At 39.7% G+C, this 23,115-nt stretch overlaps 1 protein-coding gene and 1 long non-coding RNA gene across 6 annotated transcripts; one reads left to right on the forward strand and one right to left on the reverse strand.

Moving 5' to 3' along the window:
• Positions 1-4,694: 4,694 nt before the first annotated feature.
• LOC111773627 (uncharacterized) lies at positions 4,695-6,764 on the reverse strand. Of its 2 annotated transcripts, none has more exons than XR_011439373.1 (2): positions 5,993-6,764; positions 4,695-5,897 (listed from the first exon to the last, which is right to left on the reverse strand). It is a non-coding gene; the product is annotated as an uncharacterized lncRNA (long non-coding RNA). The 2 variants fall into 2 exon arrangements; XR_002808296.2 differs by having other exon boundaries at positions 6,028-6,719.
• SERBP1 (SERPINE1 mRNA binding protein 1) lies at positions 6,720-22,224 on the forward strand. Of its 4 annotated transcripts, none has more exons than XM_023641883.2 (8): positions 6,720-7,367; positions 10,779-10,929; positions 11,572-11,712; positions 11,820-11,909; positions 12,505-12,624; positions 15,299-15,476; positions 18,437-18,610; positions 19,998-22,224. In XM_023641883.2, exons 1-8 carry the CDS (start codon positions 7,055-7,057, stop codon positions 20,052-20,054), a joined length of 1,224 nt encoding a protein of 407 aa, XP_023497651.1. In that variant the 5' UTR covers positions 6,720-7,054; the 3' UTR covers positions 20,055-22,224. The 4 variants fall into 4 exon arrangements, with proteins under 4 accessions (XP_023497651.1, XP_023497653.1, XP_023497652.1 ...); XM_023641885.2 differs by having other exon boundaries at positions 12,550-12,624; XM_023641884.2 differs by having other exon boundaries at positions 11,838-11,909.
• The last annotated feature ends 891 nt before the right edge of the window (positions 22,225-23,115 follow it).

Raw genomic sequence — 23,115 nt, forward strand, 5'->3', positions numbered from 1 at the left:
AAAACTCTATTGAGATAGAATTCACATACCATCAATTCACACATTTAAAGTTTACAATTCAGTGTGTTTTCATATATTCACAGAGTTGTACAACGGTCACCCCAATCCAATTTTAGAACATTCTAACCACTCCTAAAAGAAACTCCATACCCATTAGCAGTCACTGCCCATTCTCCCCACTGCCCGTCCACAGCCCTCAGCAGGCGCTAACCTACTTTCTGTTTCTGTAGATTTGCTCTTCAATGCTTGAGAAGATCTGATGAAAGTAACTTCTACCCTGGGAATAGCAAGATTTTGTATGCACTTTCTAGGAAATCGGAGACTCCACATTAAAATGTAAAAGGGATACCCTTAATAAACTCGAACCCAATCTTTACAGAGTTGGCCCTAGAGGAAGAAACTCCCGGTGGAGTGATGGGTGCAAGGCCTTATAGCCCTCCCTCCTGCATCTCTGCCCGACTGCAGATCTCTGGACACTCACAATGTGCTCCAGAGTTTCTACCCCTTGAATGTCAGCTATGGCAGCTCCACCTCCTTCATCCTCACCATTCGTTTCCCCCGGGAGCAGCAGAGACCTAGGAGATTCCAGCCAGCAATCAAGAGCTGTACCTCTGCAGACCAGTTTAAGCTACTGCGGTAACGGCTACCACTCATTCAGTGCTTAGTACCTCTGAGCATTGTGCTGAGAGTGAACTCTCTCTCCTAATTTTTCAGTTTTCGGGATACCAGCTGGACATGTTCTGTCTCAGCTCCATGGGAGCTCCCGGCAAATAACATGATATCCCCACGGAGAAAGCTTCTGCCCATCTTTGTTTGGTATTGTTGCCTCTCATCCACTTCATAGAAGCCAGGAGCAGTTGGAGTGCGGAGGGGAAATTTTCTCTTAGATAGTGAAATGGAGCAATGTTTGGGCTCCTCTTACATCAGCAGGAAGGCCTTTGTCCCCCGATGCCTCAAGTATCAGGTTAGAACTTCAAGAATATGTTGATCTGGCCTCTTTTAGGATAACAAGTAAAAATTCTGATTATAGAATATTTTCCTGGGTTATACTTTACTACCATGTTAGGTGAGGGATTCTTCTTGAAAAAGGGAACTGGAAGCAACTTGGAAGCACACACAGACTGCTGTATGCACAACAGGGCCTGCCTTCCAACTTGCCCCAACCTCAGGCTCAGTTGGCTACAGACGCTCAGAGATTTTCGTTTTTGCCTTTGTTTTTTGTCTTGGAATCTACAAGTTCCTTTCTACATCATGTTCTCTTGCTTGCTGTTATTCCTGCTTTTTCTCCAAATCTCTGCATGGCTGGTTTCTTCTCATGATTCAGGCGTCAGTCCAGAGGAAGGCTTTCTGACCAGACAGTCCCAAAGAGCCGCCCCTTCCTCACATTACACTCGCACAGAACTCACCACTCTCTGGAAATGATCTTGGTGATGTGTTTCTTTACTTGTGTACACATTGCTTCTTTCCAACAGCGTGTAAACTCCACGAAGACAGGAGCCTCGCCTGTGCTGCTCTGCACAGAATCCTCAGGGCTCAGGACAGTGCTTGACCCACACGTGGATGTTCAATAAACAGTTGTTGCATTAAACGTTTATTATGAGAACGAATAGATAAGTAGTATTAAGTGTGAAATATATTTTCAAAGGGGTTTATACAGACGCATTTGGAACTTCATCAGATTTATTTTAACCTGAAAACTTGCTATTTATTATAATGTCCAAAATAAAATGATTTTAACAGAAGAATAAGACGAATAATAACTATCTTCTTTTTCCTCCTACAGTTTTTCTTTTTGGTTTGACATATTCAAAATTAATTTAAATTAAGAGAAATGGGAATACATCGAACAAAAAGTAATTTTAAATGGAACATAGGTCCAAATGTAAGAGCTAAAACTATAAAACATTTAGAAGAAAACATAGAAGTAAACCTTTGTGATCTTGGGTTAGGCAAAGGGTTGTTAGATATGACAAAAGCACAAATGACAAAAGAAAAATAGATAAATTAGACTTTGTCACAAAAGACTGCATCAAATTAAAAGCTTTTACGTTGCAAAGGATACCACCAAGAAAATGAAAACTCAGCCCACAGAATGGGATAAAATATTTGCAGATCATATAACTGACAAGGCATTTGAATCTAGAATATACGAAGAATTTTCACAACTCAATAATAAAAAGATAAATATGCCTGTTAGAAAATAGCAAAGGATTGAAACAGACATTCTTCAAAGAAGATATAAAAATGGCCAATAAAGATGCTCAACGTCATTAACGAGTAGGGAAACACAAATCAAAACTATAATGAGATAGTGCTTCATGCCCATCAGGATGGCGAGTATCAAAAAGACAGACGATAACAAGCATTAGTGAGGGTGTGGAGAAATTGGAACCCTCATAATTGTTGGTGGGATGGTAAAATGGTGCAGCCTCCTTGGAAAACAGGTTGGCTCCTCACAATGTTAAACACAGAGTTACCATATGACCCAGCAATTCCATTCCTAGATATTTATCCAAGAGAAATGAAAACATTATGTCCACAAAAGTCCTGTAAACAAATATTCATAACAGCATTATTCATAATAGCCAAAAAGCAGAAATAATCCAAATGTCCACCAACTGGTGAATGGATAAACAAAATGTAGTCTATGCATACAACAGAATATTATTCAGTCACGAAAAGGAATGAAGTTCTTGATACACGCTACAACTAGATAAACAATATGCTAAGCGAGAGAAGCCAGTCACAAAAGCCCACATATGATTCCACTTACATGAAATGTCTAGAATAGGCAAATCTGAGACAGAAAGTAGATTAGTGGTTGCCTAGGGCTGGGGATGGAGGAATGGGGAGTGACTGTTAATAGGAATGGCTTCTTTTTGGGGTGATAAAAATGTTTTAAAATTAGATAGTGGTGATGGTTGCACAACTCTGTGAATATACTAAAAAACCTTTCAATAGTACCCATTAGATGGGTAAAGTATATGGCATGTGAATTATATCTCAATAAAGCTGTTTTTTTTTTTAAGGGTTCAAGGTAGGAAAAAGGAAGGGAAGTTTCAAATCAAGAGGATCAACCTTCAAAGTAAGGTTAAGGTGGCAAAATAGAGAGTGTAATATTTCTATTTTTAGCTTTGATATTCTAACTCTAGCAAGAGCCTCGACTTGCAATATTACACTTAGCATTCCATCCTCAGACATAGAGGACTTGCCCTTTTCTTTGCAAGTACCAGCTTTATTGCTTTTGTTTTAAAAATGCATTACATATTTAGAGTACTCTAAAAATTAGAGTCTCTTATTTACATTTATGAGGTGCCTGTATCCAGTGGCCCCAAAGTGTTACAATGGAAGAATGGTTTTCCTTTGCTACAGAGGATAGCAATGTAAGGATGAAGGACTTTGTTCCTCTACCATGTCCCTCATGAGTATGATAGTTGGGTGCCCAGGCTGTGACATCACACTGCCTGGACTCTTTGAGGTAATGGGAATTTGGGAGAGGCACTTAACCTCAGTTTCCCTACCTGTAAAAGGGGGGTAGAGGTCATAATACTGTTTACTTCATAATGTTGCTGTGAGTAGTAAAGGAAATAATGCATGTAAGAACCTTAGCACAGTGTCCAGTGCATAGTCAATGCTCAAATTGTAGTAGTTATTAGTAATTATTGTTATAATATAGCAGCAGTTAGTAACAGGGGATGGAGATTATTAAGAAATGGGTAAAAAAGTTGCAACATGATTGAGAATTGAGTATTAAAAGCAAGTGAGGGCTGGAAGGAGGTATATATTCTGTTTCTCAGTTTCCTTAACATTAGGCAATATACTGGATATTTAATCAAGATATTTGGATAGTTTTCAGCATTTACTGCTAGAAAATTCTTTAGAGAGCTTGCTATGGATAAAGCTGTGAAGTTGCACGTGTATTTTTCAGAGAATGATACATGATTCAAGCATTGCTACAGAGAGCTGAAATTTTAGGCTACATTTCTCTCTTTTTTTAAAATGTAATTTTTATTTATTTACTTTTTGCTTGAGGAAGATTGCCCCTAAGCCAACATCTGTGGCAATCTTCCTCTATTTTGTATGTGGGACACTGCCACAGCATGGCTTGATGAGCGGTGCACAGGTCCATGCCTGGACCCGAACCAAACCCGTGAACCACGGGCCCCCGAAGCAGAGTGCACGGATGTAACCTCTATGCCGCCAGGCCGGCCCCTGGGCTACATTTCTAATCAGTGGTATCTTATACTTGTCACGTTACAGCTCATGCCTTTCATTTGAATAACAGTCTGCCAAGAAGTCTCCTTTCCTTCTCCCTTGAGGTTTATTTGGCCAATATTTTCTATCGAGAGTAGCAGGAATTTTTAATTTTTGAAACATTTTACTGAAGCCATAATAGTTTATAACATTGGGAAATTTCAGTTGTACATTACTATTATTTGTCTGTCATCATATAAATGTGCCCCTTTACCCCTTGTGCCCACCTCTCAACCCCCTTCCCCTCTGGCAACCACTAAACTGTTCTCTTTGTCCACGTGTTTGTTTATCTTTCACACATGCTTGAAATCATAGGTGTTTGTCTTTCTCGGTCTGGCTTACTTTGCTCAGCATAATACCCTCAAGGTCCTATTTTAACTTCTTAGGAGAAAGGAAACAGTAGTGAAACTAATTGCTTATAAAATAACGACTGTGAGATGTAAAAGAATTACCATTTTGAACTTTATTTGTATACTTTAAAAATGGGCTTTAAAACTTTTCTGGATTAACCAAAATTCCAGGAGAGAAGAAACGGAGAGAAGGAAGTTGAAAGTGCTAACACCTTTTTCCCGTTTTCCCCAAATGTTAATTCATAGTTTTATGTTACAGGAATAGGTAAATTCTCTGAGGAGTATTAGTGACCCAGAAACTCATAGCCATACAATTCCCTTTAAACATTTTTATTGTCCTAATGCTTGGCGGTCACAAAGACCTGTTTGAGGCAACCAGGGATCTGTGCGCAGGATAAAAATAACTAAGGACAGGCCTGCCCGCTCCCCAGACTGCGGGAGGAGTGGGGAAGTCACTGAGTCTGTTTGCGCTTCGTGGTCCTCACCTTAGAAAGGCAACAACAATCCCTTTCTCAGGGAGTTGATGTGAGATCATGCACATAAAGTGCATCAAACACATAGTAAAATACCAAGTTTTGGCTCTTCGTGTTGTTGCTGCGGCAGTGGGGGGGGGGGGAGAGGGAAAAAGGGGAGCGCTGGCAGACGGCTCGAAGGTGCAGATGTCAGCAGCCCTTGGTAAAGAGACAGGTTTGCTAAAGCATGGACATGTTCCAAAAGCACGGGAGCTATTTTCAAACAGGCACGAGCAGCATGGGCAACACTCCCTGTCTCTCGTCTGGGCAGGAGCCACAAGAGCCAGAGCTTGTGGAAGGGGTGGGGTGTGTGTGAGATGCCAGTGTGCGTGGCAGGGGCTGAGGCAACAGAGGAATAGGTGACTCTGAGTGGGAGCTGGATTCAGAAACAAGAAAAGCACCCAGCCTGCTGCCACACGCCTGTCATACGACTCTTTTATTTCCCTGTGAAGGCACTGATTTAAAATCGTCTCAGAAATTGATAAGATCACATTCAGCCCTGTTATACACCCTGCCTGACATGCAACAACATCTAAATCTTATTAACTGTTGGAAATTAATTACTAATCGACTGACTTCTATCAGCAGGCGGAGCGTGGATGAGAGGGTTGAAGTCGACAGCCTCCCATCGCAGTCTGAAGACGGTCAGCGCCTGGCACTAGCACTTGCAGAGGTGGGAGCTTGGAAAGTCATTTCACCTCCACAATGGTTTCATCCCCTGTGAAAAGGGGAAACTACCTACCCAACAAGTTGTTGTTGAGATTCAGGTTATTTATAGCACCTGGAACAGAGAAACAACACACTTTCTGTTACACTCTGTGTTAAAGGAAAGAGGCTTTAGAATGATGATGACATACTGAAACCTAATAGCGTTACCCAATATGCTTGAATATGCAGTGACACTCTATTACCTCCATGGACGTTAATTTTCTCAACTAACATCAATGCTGATGACAATGAATTCGCCCGCGGATCTCGTCCCCTCACTGCACCCCAGCACACTACTGCACACTGACGTTCGAAAACGTTGTTTCCCGAGCACATTTCGCTAACACCTGACCGCTGGCTTGCCGGACACGAGTGGACAACCGGACTGATTGTAGAGAGCGTTTCTACACGCCGCGCCTTTTGGAGGCTCCCAGGCTCGAGCGCTGCGCAGCCAGGAGCCACGGCAACTCAGGCGCCCGTCGCGACCGGCGTCCCGCGCCCGGGAAAGGCGCGCCACGCTCCCCGGGCATCGGCAGCTCGTCCCGCGCGTCACGTCTGCCACCCCAGCTCCCGTCCCCGCGGGCCGAGGCGTCTTCCCCCTCACGCTCAAAGGAGGGCCTCGACTCAGTACCGGGGCTACCGAGCAGCGAGGGACTAGGCACGGGTCGGGCGCTGCCTCCACCCCCAGCCCCGGAAGTTCGCGCGTCTCCACTTGTAAGATCGGGGAGTCACCGTGACGCTCCGGAGCCGTGGGGAAAGTGAGCCCTGGGCCAGAGGCGGGAAAGTAAAAGCAACGACAGAGAACTTTCGCGGGCAGAACCCGCCGTCACGTTTCCCTGTTTCCAGCGCAGCCCGAGACGCCGCACGTTTAAGGGGGGAGAGAGCAGGTGGCAGCGCCCCGCCCACCCCCGCGCTTCCCCTCCCTCCGCTCGCACGCGCCTCTCCCTCCGTGAGGTCCCGCCTCTCAGGCGCGCGCGAAGAGTTGTCGCGCCCTGCATTCTGGGAACTGTAGTCCTGGCGCCGGGAGCCGCCTCGGGAGAAGGGACGCTGGCCTACATACCCCATGGTGCCGTGCGGCGCAGGCCGCTCCCGGATGTGTGCCTGGCGCCGGAAGAGAAGACGGCCCCCCTCGCTCGCCCCGGCCATCTTGTGGGAAGAGCTGAAGCAGGCGCTCTTGGCTTGGCGCGGCCCGCTGCAATCCGTGGAGGAACGCGCCGCCGAGCCACCATCATGCCTGGGCACTTACAGGAAGGCTTCGGCTGCGTGGTCACCAACCGATTCGACCAGTTATTTGACGACGAATCGGACCCCTTCGAGGTGTTGAAGGCAGCAGAGAACAAGAAAAAAGAAGCCGGCGGGGGCGGCGTTGGGGGCCCTGGGGCCAAGAGCGCAGCCCAGGCCGCAGCCCAAACCAACTCCAGCGCGGCAGGCAAACAGTTGCGAAAGGAGTCCCAGAAAGACCGCAAGAACCCGCTGCCCGCCAGCGTCGGCGTGGTTGACAAGAAGGAGGAGACGCAGCCGCCCGTGGCGCTGAAGAAAGAAGGTAGAGCCGTGGTCGGAGGCGGGGAGCCGGGCGGAGGGAGGGAGGCAGCGGGGGCTCGCGGTCGCCGATGCCTCCTGCTCCCGCGCGACGGAGCCAGGTCCCGCGAGGCCCGAGCCCGGCCCGGTTCCCGCCGCGGTCCGAGCGCAGGAGCGTGCGCGGGCCCGGGGGCTGCTGCCTTCCCGCCGGGCGCCCGGGGCGGGCGGGCGCGGGGCTCGCGCTGCAGCCGCGGGAGGGGCGCGCGGCCCGGGTTGCTGGGGTGCGGGGGGCGTTTCTTCGGCCGTTTCGTCCCCGAGGGACCCGGGGTGGAGCTGGGGTCCGGACTCCCCGACCGTTGCGTGTCCGGGGCTCTCAGAACCTTGGAGGGCGCTGCCGCCTTGGGGGCCGCGTGTGCTGCATTGTCCCCCGCAGCCCGTCAACTCTCTGAGAAACTCCCAACTCGCCGGCGTGAGCCGAGCCGTCGGCAGGGAGGGAGGGACGGTCGGCTGCAGGCGAGGCCGGAGCGGGAAAGCGTCCCGAGGCGGCTCCTCGGCCGCGGTCCTGCTCGCGACCCCCGGCCCGGGGTTCCCGCGGGGCGGCCCGGGCCTCGTGGGAGGGGCGCGCGGCGGCTGTCACGACGGAGCGCTCTCCACGTGTGCGGGAAGCATGGGCGCGATCTCATTGGCGGGCGCTTGTTGCTTCAGGTCGCCGTGCGCTGCACGGGATGGTGTTGAGCTTGAGTTGTGCGTTTGCCCTCATTGCTGGTTTGTCTGTGATCATGGGAGGAAAAGCAGCACGTTGGGGGCAAGAGGAAGCATCCACGATCAGTAGTGAGGTGTAGGGGCAAAGCTCTGAGTCTGAAGTGGCCTTTGTATGTTGGAAGTTGAAATTACCCTCTGCTGCCACGTGCTCCTGAAAGGGGTTGTTTCTCCTTAGCTTTAGTTCACCGTTCGGTAGCATTCAGCTAATTTTAAAAACCAAGACAATTGTGTTAGGCTTTGGTTTGGGGGTTTTTTTACATACAGAACTTTTGTGAGGCTTGGAATGAAGAACCTAGGTGGTGAGTAAAACAAAAGAATTCTTGTATGAAAATTACAGGTTGGGCGGAAGCGCACGTTGGAGTCTTACAAAGCACGTATATGGCGCTTAGGCCGTGCAGTCGGCTAAGCTTTGCAGCAACCTGTAGTGCAACTGAGTAGGTCGTTAATGTCTGTGTTAAGGAGCGCTGGCTTGCGTGGTTTTTTAAATTATGCTCAGTTTTATCTCCTTAATCACATTAATGCAAAAAGAGCACGTGAAAAAATTGAGTCTGAAGTATAAGTCTGAAATGTACCAGGTAGGTGTGTTCACACAGTTTGAAGGTTCAAAGCATGAAGCGTGGTTTAGATCCCTCGGTTGTTTTGAGTATACAGCTCGGTTGTGAAATAAGCCCTTACTTGGGAACTAGTATTTTAAGTTACAGAAATAGAGAATTATTTCATAAATTTTTAACCAGGTTTGAGTTCGTCATTTGGTAGTCTGTCTTTGGGAAAACGTCCATAGTAGCTATCAACGTTTTTCTTAGATTATCATTTCACTACACTCTTAACCTTAAATTGCACAAAACACAAACTTATAAATATAGGGAAAATGTTGAATGAAAAGTGCTCATTTTGAGATCCTGCTACCTGTCAGTGAAAGTTCTTGGCGTTGGGGAATGGTAGACCTGTAAACAAAGTCCCTGCCTCTTGTGGTGGGAAGGATTGTTGCCCTGATCATGTGCTCTGTGCCTTTGAATATAGGTCCTGGCACAATGCTGGACGCACCTTAGATATGTATTTAATGCTTATTTGAGTTAGTTTGGTAGCTCGTCTTTTGTCCATTGGAAGAACTTGAGAATTGACACTACAGAATATCACTGAGAGTGTAGACCAAGGTGGGGTTTTTTTTTTTTATATTAAAAGCCTGGAATTTAGTGAAAATCAGGTGAGCTTGGGAATATAGGTAAATATATCGAGAGAAGTTTGCATTTTTATGTCAGTCATTGGATGAATTTAGTAGGTGTTTTAGATTCTGTAAGCCTAATATTGAATATTGGGTGGGGAAGCAAGCCCTTGTGCGTTTGGGTGTGTTGGCTGGAATATCATTAAAGGATTGGTTCCATAACTCCACCCCAATACACTGTACCTCTGACGAAATTTATTTGAAATGCTTTGGTTTAAGATCTCCCGTCTGATCTATCTTGAGAGTTTATGTGGAACAGACCTTAAAATTTTACTGAAGAGTTTGATATTTGCCATTTGAGTCTAGTTACAAGCAACTGAATAGTTGGGCTTCCTGATGGGGTTCCACTTTGTTAGAAAGAACCAGAGTGAATCAACTTAAGGTCTTGTTATAAAACCACTTCCTCAGCTGAGTTTTGACTTTGTCAGAAATTGTGGTTTGGGAATTACAGCATACCTGAAATTTTACGGTCATGAACTTGAACATCAATCTACTTATCCTTAAGGCTGCCAATAATGCATATTGGTTGCTTTTGTGGGCCTCAGACACTAAGGAAAAAAGTAATAAAGGGGGAAATCAGTAAATGTTTCTGTCATCACTTAGTGCTGCAAGTTTCTACTTGAATATTACCCAAAAAGGGTCCTTTTGTGTGTGTCTGGTTTTTAAAGATTCTTTGGAAATAAATGTAAGGGCACAAACCAAAAGAAAATCTCTCTGTCATAATAATAAAATAACTGGACTATTTCTTATTGGTTGCGTAGTAGGGTTTTTTAGTTAGGTGTGCACGTGTGTGTATATATGTATCTATACATATGTGTAAATAAACTTTCATAGGAGGGGAAGATGGTGCTTTTTTTCTGCTTAATAGCTATTTTAAGCTGTGGAGATGTAATCCTAAATGCCGTTTGTTTCCCTTTCAGTTTTGCTATTTTATAGAATTACTTTCATTTTTTTTACCCTCCAGATTATGTAAAATAAAATAGTGTGGTTTTCACAGGTTTTTTGAGGGTCCTTAAATCTGGTGAGTGTGTTGATTTGCTTGGTTATTTTTGAATGGCTACTGGTGTTAATCTTCTTTGGTATCTTTAAAGCCAAAATGTAGCATTTGCCTAAAATTTCTTTAATTTTAGAGTTAAATTAAGAGACTGGCATCTTGAAAAGTGAGAGGAATGAATAGTGGCTACCGGGATGACTTTCAAGTCAGTTAGAAAGAATGCTTTAGGGAGAAAATTATTGGCAAACTAAATAGAAGTTTGAAATAAGTTTATTGTCTTGAAATAGGGATTTCTCTAAAATACTTTGTTTCACTTTAGAGATGCCCAGTGTTTACCTTTTTCAACAAGAAATGCTAGTTAGTGGACTGAAAGAGTAGCAACTTTTTTTTTTAAGTCTAGGCCTGAATTTTTTGTATTGCTAAAATAATTTGCTTATGCAGGTTATTTATCATTTTAGGAATAAGACGCGTTGGAAGAAGACCTGATCAGCAACTTCAAGGTGAAGGGAAAATAATTGATAGAAGACCAGAAAGGCGACCACCTCGTGAACGACGATTTGAAAAGCCACTTGAAGAAAAGGGTGAAGGAGGAGAATTTTCAGTTGATAGGTAAGATTTTTAAAAATCTCTTCATGTTTTGTGAGTTGATAGTCACATAGAAACACAGGGCTATAAATTGGGCATAATTAGCAAGTAGTGTGGCTGGTTACGTTTATCGGTTTTTCAGAGAAAAAGATGAATCTGCGCATTGTTATACTTCAAACATTTGGTAACAGCTTTTAGTGTCCAGACTTCTTGTAATGAAACACTTGAATTGAATTGATGGACACTTTCTTTTCCTTGTTATCCCCAGATGTTGAGTTAATAGGAGAGTCCTGTTGGGTAGTTGTTTATAGTAGAACAGATTACTCATCTTATGCTGTTTAGATGTGTTTATTTTAATTTTTAAGTGTATTGATGAATAGCAGTTTTATTGCATTATAATGTGAAATGAATAACAACGAAAAAGTATGTGCACTAGTAGTAAAGTTTTAGAGAATGCCAAAATAATTTTCTTGTTTTCTGAGAGCTTCCTATTTCTGATTTTCTTCATATATTTAGAAATAGACTATTTTGAATTTTCTAAAACATGTGCTTAACTGTTGGGTTATGAGCTAGCAGATATGTTCCTATATTTTTGAGTTCTTGAATGAATTTCCCTTATAACTTTTTCTGGAAACCTTGGAAGTATATAATTTTTATTTGTTGTAGACCGATTATTGACCGGCCTATCCGAGGCCGTGGTGGTCTTGGAAGAGGTCGAGGAGGCCGTGGACGTGGAATGGGCCGAGGAGATGGATTTGATGCTCGTGGCAAACGTGAATTTGATAGGCATAGTGGAAGTGATAGATCGTAAGTCTTAAATTGGTTTTTATATTTATTTTTGAATCTACTTCTTTAATAAGACAAAATTTGAATTTCTAGAACTAAAGAGTATTATGTTAACTCAGTTTTGTTAGTTCTTTTTCACATTACAGTGGCCTGAAGCATGAGGACAAACGTGGAGGTAGCGGCTCTCACAACTGGGGGACTGTCAAAGATGAATTAACGTTGGTATTCTGATTTTTTTTAATAATTAATTTTAGTAAAGTTGATCCTGTACATTACTAGAGGGTCACCCATAACACTATTTAGTTTTACTTGTGTCTGGGACCAGAATGGATGATCTTTTTTCAGACCTACTTCCTTAGAAGATTGTCCTGTTAGATATGTTTGGATTATAATGTGTCAAATGACCAATTTTTCTGTATTTCAATTTATGTAATATTTTCCTTTTCATAAGGGTACGTAGCTTTTCCTGAAACCCTACGTTGAAGTTCTTGGGTATTCTGATTTTTTGTGTGTCTTAAATAGTTCGTAGCCTACCTATTGACCTTTCTGGTCATTACAGATATTTAATAAGCTGGTGAAACTTTCGTTTAGAACCATTTTCTCTGTCCTGCTACTTTTTGAGTACAGTACTTGAACTGTAGCTTGAATCAATATACCTTTTTAAATTATTTTCTGTTAGAACTCTATTCTGGAGTAGATTTAGTAGGAAAAGTTTCTTAGGGAATGTGAGGATTTTTGAATATTTTTGTATAAAGAACACTGCAGTTACATGTAAATGGACCTAGATGCCTTTCTTTTTCTTTCTTTCCTTAGAGAGTCCCCAAAATACATTCAGAAACAAATATCTTATAATTGCAGTGACTTGGATCAATCAAATGTGACTGAGGAAACACCTGAAGGTGAAGAACATCCAGTTGCAGACACTGAAAATAAGTAAGTTGTTTTCTGTGTAGTGGTAATGCTCCAGCATTGAAATCAGTTGGGTTTTTAACCGAGAAACTACGCTGTAGGGTCAATGCTCTTGTTTGATGGCTTTCCAAGAGGAGAGGCTTTCATTGTATCCCAATCCCTCAAATAGTATCTACTTAAAGGAGTGCTTTACATGTGTATGTTGGGCTCTCATGGTTTGAAAAATAGAAAGAGTCATTTCTTTTTGAAATTACTACTGTCATCTTAGAAAGATAAGGAAAATACATATTTTAGTAAGACCTGTTAGCCCTAAGTACAAAAATTAATTATCTTAAGCCAAGCATGGAGAACAGGATAAGATGTCATGCATTTTACTTAACTACCTTACTTGGTAGGGAAGTTGTAATGGATAATTCTAGTGATAGCTGTCCAAAGACATTGAATAGATGGGAACTGGAAGCTGAAGTGGGAGAGTTCTAAAAATTAGACCAAATGGTTGAAATAAGAGAATTTCTGGTATTTAGAACTCATAGTTCAAAGTTTTTTGGACACTACAAATTTTATTCTGAGAGAGTTTAAAACTAGAAAATGTGACCATTTTAAAATTAGCTCTTCATCTCTTGGAAGTTTTTTTCCATCAGCGTAGAATTTGGAACATAGCATTATTGGCTTGTTTTTACATATATGAGCAGAGTAAGGGCTAGACTATATTATTAGTTCAGTCACTTTCTTAATCCTTTTCATTTTCTGAGCTTTTAGGAAGAAGGCTTGGTTTTGAAGTTTTCATATATTCAAGGATGGGAGAGAGTTAAAGATTCAAGTTATGCTGGTAGAAATCATTTAAGGCCTTCCTCTGGTTTCCGTCGACCCAAGCATCATTATATGCCAGTCGTTTCTTAGAGTGTTAGGGTTGAAAGTCTTGCGTTACAGATGATTTAAGTCAGTAGTTCTTAACCAGGGCATATTCAAATCAGTCAGGGAGGGGATGCTCTTCTAAACTTTTTCTCCAGGAAGAATTGCTCTTAAGGTGAACCACTACAATGGCTGGAGTGTCATGTTTCATGGTTTGTGGAATAAGGAATTACCATTGATTTACTATTGGAGAGAGTAGATAGAAATACGTGATGTTAAGTGATGTGTTGAACTTGGGGTAATATAAATCCATGTATATGAAACTATATGGAATCGTAATTTTGTGTGGTAAACAATGAAATTGTGATGGGTAAGTTAAGTGAACCTTATGTAACCTTAAGCATGTCACAATGCTCATAACTGTTGTTCCTTTAATAAAGAACCCGTGTTTAAATCACCTTAAGAGTGATCTGCAAAGATTATAACTTGACCAGAAGGAAATTACGTATGTGTAGGGTATTGGAAGCAAGTCCTTAGCTCAGGACCCAGGAGGATCATGATGGTATTAGAGCAGTCTCTAGTCTTACTCCAGAGTAGGGGAGAATCTGAACATAGTATTATGTTTTGTGTATGGAGTATAAATTCAAGAAGCATGGCTTTGGCTTACTTGATTAATTCCCTTATGTATAGTTTCCATAGCCTCTGTTTTGTCTCATTGGACCTTAAAACCGTTGAAGGAAGGTAGGTGTCATGGTTTCATGATGTGATAAAGGTATGCTGAGTTCTGTTCTTGGCCGTTATCACAACCTGTGTGTAACTAGGACCTTTTTTCACTCCTTAGTTTTCTTATCTGTAAACTGACAGTTGGACTTGATAGCCAAGATCTCATTAATTCAGTGTAAACTTGGTTTAGGAAGTTTTATTAAGATGGAATTTGTCAAACAGTAAAGAGTAGCATGGAAGGGGGAGATATTTGAGCTCTAAGGCTAACTAAATCACCTGCTATCTTTGGAAAGAAGCAGGGCTCCCAAAATAGCAAACAACTTGTTTGGTGACAATTGGAAATTGAGATTGGACTAAAAAAATTGATTGCTAGGCCTGTGCTTTGTTTCTGTGAAAAACGAAAAGGATAATACGTAGTAGTTATAACCTGAGAATTGCATTAGGAAATAAGTAATTTAGTGTTAACTATTGAATTCAGTATGTTTTCTGGAGAGTTCTGTCACTAGTGAAACATCAGTCTCCTGTCCATGTACAAGTTAATTTGAAAGTTGGAGTATATAGAACTTAGGATTTGTGGACACTTGACTTTTAGTTTGTTTTGCTTTAAGTCTTGCTAAAATAAGGGTGCGGGAGCAGATCTTGTATATTCTAAAATATGAAACTTGGTTGCTCACAGGCATCCTAGATGATTACCTTCATGTATGTTTTGAGTTACATATTGCGAGAAATGATGGAAATTAAAAATGTGTTTTAGGAGAAGCTCTAGGCCAAGACTTTTAATCACATAGGGATACAGTTTTAAGACAAAGTAGTGTGGTTTTAAGAAATGTGTATTTTAGGTTTGGTAAAGCCAATTCAAGATTGTAGTACTGATGGCTGATCATTTAAGAGTTTATGAAGATAAATTGTATATCCCTCAGTTATCCATACTTTAAGCATTGAATTCCTGGTTTCTACCAAGTTATATGTAGCCATTGGGTTACAAAGAAAATTGATCCTCCCATCCTTGGATGGTAATCTCTAAAAGATTACCAACCAACCAAGATTAACTTCCTTACTTATAATCATAAGTTACGTAGGTTTTATCCCCCATCAGGTGTAAAATGTAAACGTCTTTTCACAGAGAGAATGAGGTTGAAGAAGTAAAGGAAGAGGGTCCAAAAGAAATGACTTTGGATGAGTGGAAGGCTATTCAAAATAAGGACCGGGCCAAAGTAGAGTTTAATATTCGCAAACCAAATGAAGGTGCTGATGGGCAGTGGAAGAAAGGATTTGTTCTGCATAAGTCCAAGAGTGAAGAGGTAAAATTAAGTTTTGTGGTGTTTGGAAAAGTTTAAATATGTCTTGAATTGTATTTATTTGTTTTAAAAATTTCACGTGGATAATCTGTTTATAAAAAAGTTCTATGTAGCATCATTGGGGCAAATATATTGCTCAAAAAAGGAAAACAAACTGTATTAACATATGTTCCAAGAAACTTAATCCTCCATTCAATCCATAATTACATTTAATTTGTGGTAGGTTTTTTTTTTCCCTAGAAAGTTTGGTCATTTGTATATCATACAGTTTATTTGTCACTTTAGAAATAGGGTAGGTCTTTTCAAAGTTGTGATATTTTAAAAAATTTTGCCTAACTGGGAATCATTAAAGGACTTGTATTAGGTTGAAAGGTTGACATTTTCATGTGGTTAACCTAAAAAAAAAAGTGAGTGGTTTCATTCAGTATTCAGCTTTTGAAACTGTCTGCCTATGCCATGTATAATGGTCAGGACTCTTCAGTAGATGGTAGTATCCGCCTTTGCTGAAGGATGATGTCTTGAAAAGACCAGAGAATTTTACAGGTTTCCTTTACTTAGGAAATGTGGAAACTAATGAAAATATTTGAGAAAGATATATTGGTGGTTTTTGATTTGGTTGCTTCTGTTTAAGCCTTGGGGCAAATTCTTAGAGTAATGTCTCAGTGCTGTATCCTTTTAGGGCTTGTGTAAGCGTGACGTTTTAGTCATAAAGTTAAATTGAAATGTTATGGAGGCAGTCTGTAATAAAAAGATTGAATAAGATCTTAGTAAATTTTAATTTTATTAAGACGGCTGTGAAACAAACTTGGAAACATTTGAAATAGTAGTGAATTTGAAGAGACTTAAATAGTTTTCTAGATTTAGAGATGATTTTTTAAACATTGACTCCATAAAAATAGTACAAATGAGGACATTGTCTTAATTGTCAAGACCTGTGGGAAAACATTTTGCTTCATTAGAAGACTTTTGGTTATTTTTTCAAAGTTCTTAGAGATAAAGTTGTTTTGTGTATCAGGGTAAAACAAATAGGATTCCTGATTAAAGAACCGTGAAAGTTCACCTTGGGGAGGATGGTTTATTTGAACTAGTTATTAAGCTGCTTAGGTTAATATGAAAAGGATTTACTTAGGCATCTTTGAGACAACTATTCTTAACTTTTTTGGAGTCCTGACAGAACTTTTCTCCAGAACAAGACACACAAATTTTTGATATAATTTTAAATGATTCATTAATACCCTGAAGCCTCTTCATGCGTTTTGTAGACATCAGGTTAAATATCCCAGTTTTAAGTGTTATTTTACATTGAGCTTTTCTGAAATAATAATTATACAAGGTGATATATACGATTGGAAATTTTTGAAAATTATAAAATGTGGAATTGGTTCTAAATAAAATTTGAAACCAGGACGTTTTCATTATCAAGCCACTTTGATATATTTGGGCTCTTATGGTTATGTTGCCTTTGGATGGGTACTTGTTGAAATTTGGCCTTGTTGGCGTATGTGGCCTTATCATTTGAATATACGTAGATCTTAAGTTTGTTGTATATGACACTTTCGGCGCTCTTTCTCTCTTACTCTTCATCCTCACAACAAATAGGAAGTAGTTGGGAAAAGAAGAAACTTGAGAAATGGAAAACTGAGTTACAGTGTTATTGGCAGAGCTGAGACTGTAGCTCTTATTTCCTAATTATCATTCATTGCTCTAGAAAAAAAAGTTTTTTGCAAATTTATCCTAATAGTTATCTTAAAGGTTAGGGATGTGCCATGAACATCCAAACCTTTTCTTTATTATTGTAGTAAAACCTTTGAGGTGTTTCAGTAGTATATCAACTTACACTGTTTTGCTTCTGGTTTCTAAAAACTTTAAAAAAAACCCTTCTAGTTAATGAGTTGATATCATTGTAATAGCAAACATTTAAAAATTGGACAATTAGTATTGACTTTAATTTGCTAGTGGTTTTGTAGATTTACATTTATGTTTTAGGCTCCTTTAAAATTGCTATTTTAAAAAGAACCTTTTGCCTTTAAATTAAGTTGGCCTGGGACTAAGGAATGAGGTTTAATTTGGGTATTAGATGATTAAAGGGGTGAAAACATGGATACACATACAAGTTTATTTGTACTTTGAAGGATAGTTATTAACAGTCTATTATTACAAGATATTTAGATAGAACAAAATGTTCATTATTCCTTCAGAAAAGAGAAAGATACATGTATTTAGAAGAATTAAAATGTACTTTGAAGTGGTATAAGAATAGTTTCCAACTAGAAGACTAAAACCTATTCATTACCTATATACAAGAAAAAATCGGGCATTCAGCAGTGTAAAATTCTCTGGCTTATTTTGCAGACTGGGTCATTGAGCTTATACATAAATACAAACGAGTGTTTGGATTTCACAAGCATGATGACTTTGACTTCAAGAAGGTTCATTTGAGGGCTGGCTCCGTGGCTGAGTGGTTAAGTTCACATGCTCTGCTTCAGTGGCCCAGGGTTTTGCCGGTTCAGATCCTAGGCACAGGCATGGCACCGCTCATCGAGCCACGCTGAGGTGGTGTCCTGCATAGCAGAGCCAGAAGGATTTACAACTAGAATATACAGCTATGTGCTGGGGTCCTTTGGGGAGAAGAAGAAGAAGAAGAAGAAAAAAGATTGGCAATAGATGTTAACTCAGGTGCCAATCTTTAAAAAATAAAAGTTTCCTTTGGTATATTCAAAGTGTGGTTTTATTTGTGCACAGCTTTTCAGGGTTCTCTATGTAAAGTTGTGTTTCACTTCAATCTGCAGCTCTCTAATTTATATGAAAGAACATATAATATTCATAGATGAACAGAAAAGCATTCTGAGAAGTTTGTATACAATTTATTTTCCCAAGGCATAGTTGGAAGAATACAGAACTAAAGTTTTCTTTATAACTTATGAAGAGATTCATCACCCGATGGATTTCACTTAAATTTCTAGGCTCATGCTGACGAGTCAGTTATGGACCATCATTTCCGAAAGCCAGCAAACGATATAACGTCTCAGCTGGAGATCAACTTTGGAGACCTTGGCCGCCCAGGACGTGGTGGCAGGGGAGGACGAGGTGGCCGTGGACGTGGTGGACGTCCAAACCGTGGCAGCAGGACTGACAAGGTAATTTTAAGATTTCTTTTACCCTTTTAAATAATTCGAGGTCCTCTTTTGGTAAATCACTGCCCCAGGTCCTTTTGGGGACATGAATAGGAGAAGAAAAAGAAGAGTAGACAAGCCTTTAAGAAACTGCATTTTAGGTTATATTTTTGTTTGGAGCACTTAAATGGCTGTTTGAGTAGTGCTGCCAGTAGAGTTAAATTACCACCCTTTATTGAGTACTTATTAGGTGCTGGTCATAGTGCTGTGCTAGGTGTTTTATGTACTGTGTCATTTAATTCTTGTTACTATGTTGACATCCCCATTTTACAGAAGAGGAAATTCAGGTATAGGGAATCATGTTAACTTGGCTTTTGCTAAGGTCTGCCTGAAATGCCAGCAACCCCTTTGCCTTGAGTCGTCACTGCATTTTTGGTCTCAGCTTTACATTCCCTTTATGTCCGTTGTATAATTGTGTGACACTCATTAGGTGATTGTTGCTTTTTTGTTTTTGATTTCTTACTAGACCGTCCTGTACGAGTTGGAATTCATTTTTGTCCTACGTTCTGTAATCTCCAATACCTTGCACAGTGTGTGACACAAAACAAGTTCTTAGGAAATATTTTGATAGAAGCCCTAGTAATTGTTAGATTTGAACTCTTTCTGTCTGATGCCAAAGTCCATGCTTTTAATGACTAGATTTTATTAAACTAAATAATAAATTGTCAGTTTGGGTTAGTTCTTTTTCTCTTGTGGTCTAGCTAGGAAACCATGATGTTCTGAGTTCTCGATACCTGATTTACAAATTTGGGGGACCCACCTACTTGATTGAATATGTCAATGTTTGATTATAGTGGTAACTTAATATTATAGATATTATGGTCACCAATAACAGTGTAGTGATATTTTGTTTCTCTTTCCTCCTCTGATAATCAATTACTTTTTTAAAGGCCAATATTGTGTATATGGACCTTTTCAATATATATATTTTGTTATTTCTGCTTGTAAATAGCAGTTGGGTCCTTTTCTAACATTGATGAATGTGCTGCTTAAGTAATTGTAATCAGTCTTAGCCTGCTTTCAAATTGATGCCATTCTTGTTTAGCAAGTGGGGAAAATAGAAGAATACTGAACAACAAAGTAAGAATCCACATGCATATCCCATAAATACAATAACTCGTGCTGTTTCTGGGGACTCTTCCTAGGTCTGGATAGTAGTTCAGGATAAGCCTCATTGCAAATATTTGTAGTCCTGTTCTGATCCGTAATTTTGCCTTTTACATAAAAGCTTTGGCCCAGTTTACTGAGTATTTTAACTTGCAGATTTTTGAGAGTTCTGTGTCTAGATGCGGACACTGGCGGTTTACTTCCGGAGTTGAGAATTGTTAATCTCGGTTTGCTTGTTTTTCAGTCAAGTGCTTCTGCTCCTGATGTAGACGACCCAGAGGCCTTCCCAGCTCTGGCTTAACTGGATGCCATAGAGAACCCTGCTTCCTTTGGGCCCTCCTCTCTGAAGTTTTGCATGCTTAAGGATCCCAAACGACTAAGAAATTTAAAAAAAAAAAGACTGTCATTCATACCATTCACACCTAAAGACTGAATTTTATCTGTTTTGAAAATGAACTTCTCTCGCTACACAGAAGTAACAATATGGTAGTCAGTTTTGTATTTAGAAATGTATTGGTAGCAGGGATGTTTTCATAATTTTCAGAGATTATGCATTCTTCATGAATACTTTTGTATTGCTGCTTGCAAATATGCATTTCCAAACTTGAAATATAGGTGTGAACAGTGTGTACCAGTTTAAAGCTTTTCACTTCATTGTGTTTTTAATTAAGGATTTAGATGTTCCCCCAATTACAAACTGGGTTTAAATATTGGACATGATATCAGTTTTAATACCTGCTTTGCATTTTCACACATGGTCAACTGGGACATGTAAACTTGGATTGTCAAATTTTATGCTGTGTGGAATACTAACTACTTTATGTATTTTAACTTAGTTTTAATATTTTCATTTCTGGGAAAAATCTTTTTTCACTTCTCATGATAGCTGTTATATATGCTAAATCTTTATATACAGAAATATCAGTACTTGAACAGATTCAAAGCACATTGGTTTATTAACCCTTTGTTCCTCCTGCATGGTTCATTAGATTCAAATTATAATTGATTTACAATTTCAACTATATTTACTTTTAAAATGTGTGACTTTCAATTTTTAAACCAAACTAGACACCTTACTTGTGAAAGTTGCTTAAGCTACTTGTTGATAGACACATCCTGTCAAGTGAAGTAGTTTTATGGGTGTTGGGGTTTTTTTCCCCTCTGACAGGGTGGGTGGAACAAGTTGATTTGGCTAATGCGTAATATTTAAACTGCTCTGTAAAATAAGTGTCTGGCCACTCAGTATAAGTTGTATGTGTGAAAGGTTTCAACTCAAAATTGTACATCCGTAATCAACAACCCTTAAGCTTCCTTGTTCTAAAGAAACCAAAGGGCACTGGTTAGTATGGTAAGATGGGGGAGTATGTTAATTTTTGGAATTTGGAAAGCAGACAGCTTTACTTTATAAGGTTGGAACAGCAGCACCATCCATGAAGTGTAAACCAAAAACCTTACTGTTTCTGAAAATCCTATATTACTATTAATTTTGGTCTTAAGTTGATAGATGACTGTTCCACAGAAGGTGATAAATCTTTTACCTCTTTTTCCATTAGAAAATTAACTTAATAATGCATTCCTTGATCAGGAGCATCACCACTTACTAAAACATACATGGAGAGAAAGATCAATAAACAGGTTTTCTAGGATTTTCTTTTAGTCTTCTGCCAGATTTATTAATAAACAGGAAAGGAGTTTTATTTACAGTTTTAAAAATGTATTGTCACTCAATTTTCAGTATTCTACCTGTGTATGGTAACGTGCAGCTTTTACAATGTTGAGGATCTTAAATCATAAAACGTCTGCTACTTAGCTGATTAGTTCTCCCATATACTTCTAAAAGAGAGAGAAATTGTACAGTATAACAGTTATTCATTTGCATTAGATTTCTCAATCTAGTTACCTACTAGTTTGACATCTTAGGAAGGACGTAATTGGTTTTTAATGATGGATAAACTTGTGCTGGTGTTTTGGATCTTATGATGCTGAGCGTGTTCTGCACTGGTGCTAATGTCTAATATAATTTTATATTTACAAACATACCTGCTACCCAGAGGCAAGTATTAATTTAGTCCGCATGGACTATTGACCCCTCTTGAGATTGCAACATACGCACTCCTAAATCAGTGTGTTTAGACTTTCAAGTATCTTAACTTGTTTCTGGACATGTAACGTGTTTATAAATCTCTTGATTTCTAGCAACATATAGAAAACACCTTCTATGAAAAACACTTCACAAGTTCTACTCATTGTCAGCCATTGCTGGCATTCTGTCACTAGAGAATACACAGCAATATCTGGTATGTTGCAAGCTTTCAAGATAGCCTGAATTTTAAAAAGTTGGTCCATTAGTTGTATCTGATGGATGTAAATTTGCCTCCTAGTTCACTTTGTGTCAAGAGCTAAAACTGTGAACCTAACTTTCTTTTATTGGTGGGTAATAACTGAAAATAAAGATTTTATTTTCATGCTCACTTCTTAAAAGTCATAAAAACAATCAAATAGGAGCCCATTTATCGTCACGTGTTTTCTGACCTGTGTGCGCACCCCCAAGATAATGTTCATAGTTCATTTTTTCCCCTTATACTTAGGTTTGGTTTATGTGGGATTTTTGTTAAACCAGGCTGTTAAATCACTTTTTTGAGGGATACCTATTTTAATAAGTACTATAATTAGGAAGTTGAATTCTTAGAAAATGAATTTCAAGGACTGGCATTTAGCAGATCTGAGTGTGAAGGTTATACTGAATGCTACTTTTTTTTTTTTTTAAACGAACAGGGTATAATGCTATAAAAATCTCTTAATGGATATAGAGCCCTAAATAATAATGGTGGCAGATGGAATGTTTTAGTGAACTAATATCTTGATGCTTTTAAATGCAAATACTGCCAGAGTTGATGTTAAGATATTTTCAGCTTGCATTGAAATGATTAGGGTATGGTTTCTTTTTTTACTTAAATACTATTTGAGACCTATGTGGAGTTCTGAAAGATTTAAAAATGTGTCACTAGGTACTATACCTTACTCAGTTTTATTTTAAACACATCATCTCCAGGGTTGTAAATCTATAGTTGGGCTTATTTTTTGGTATGGATTTGGAGGGAGAATATTAACTATCCATTCTGATTGTGTTATTTTTCTAATGACTGGAGGTGGTTGCACTGAAATAGAAAAATGTTACTAGGCTATTAGAGTTGCATACAAAGTGTAATGTATATTAGATTTTTCAAATATATTTTAAAGAGCACTAGCATTATGTTGAAGTAACAAACAAGTATTAAAAGGTTAAAAAAATTTTGGAGAACTGTGAAGCTGCTACAGCGGAATGATTTTGACTTCTAAGGTAAGATTATATCCGGTAGGTT

This window comes from Equus caballus, chromosome 5, assembly GCF_041296265.1.
Source record: "Equus caballus isolate H_3958 breed thoroughbred chromosome 5, TB-T2T, whole genome shotgun sequence".
NCBI classification, from domain to species: domain Eukaryota; kingdom Metazoa; phylum Chordata; class Mammalia; order Perissodactyla; family Equidae; genus Equus; species Equus caballus.

Bases quoted from the DNA above. Each gene is read 5' to 3' on its own strand.
- SERBP1 (XM_023641883.2), top strand. From the start codon at position 7,055: ATGCCTGGGCACTTACAGGAAGGCTTCGGCTGCGTGGTCACCAACCGA. The intron at 7,368-10,778 runs GTAGAGCCGTGG...TTATCATTTTAG, and splicing joins CGTGGCGCTGAAGAAAGAAG to GAATAAGACGCGTTGGAAGA. The intron at 18,611-19,997 runs GTAATTTTAAGA...CTTGTTTTTCAG, and splicing joins GTGGCAGCAGGACTGACAAG to TCAAGTGCTTCTGCTCCTGA.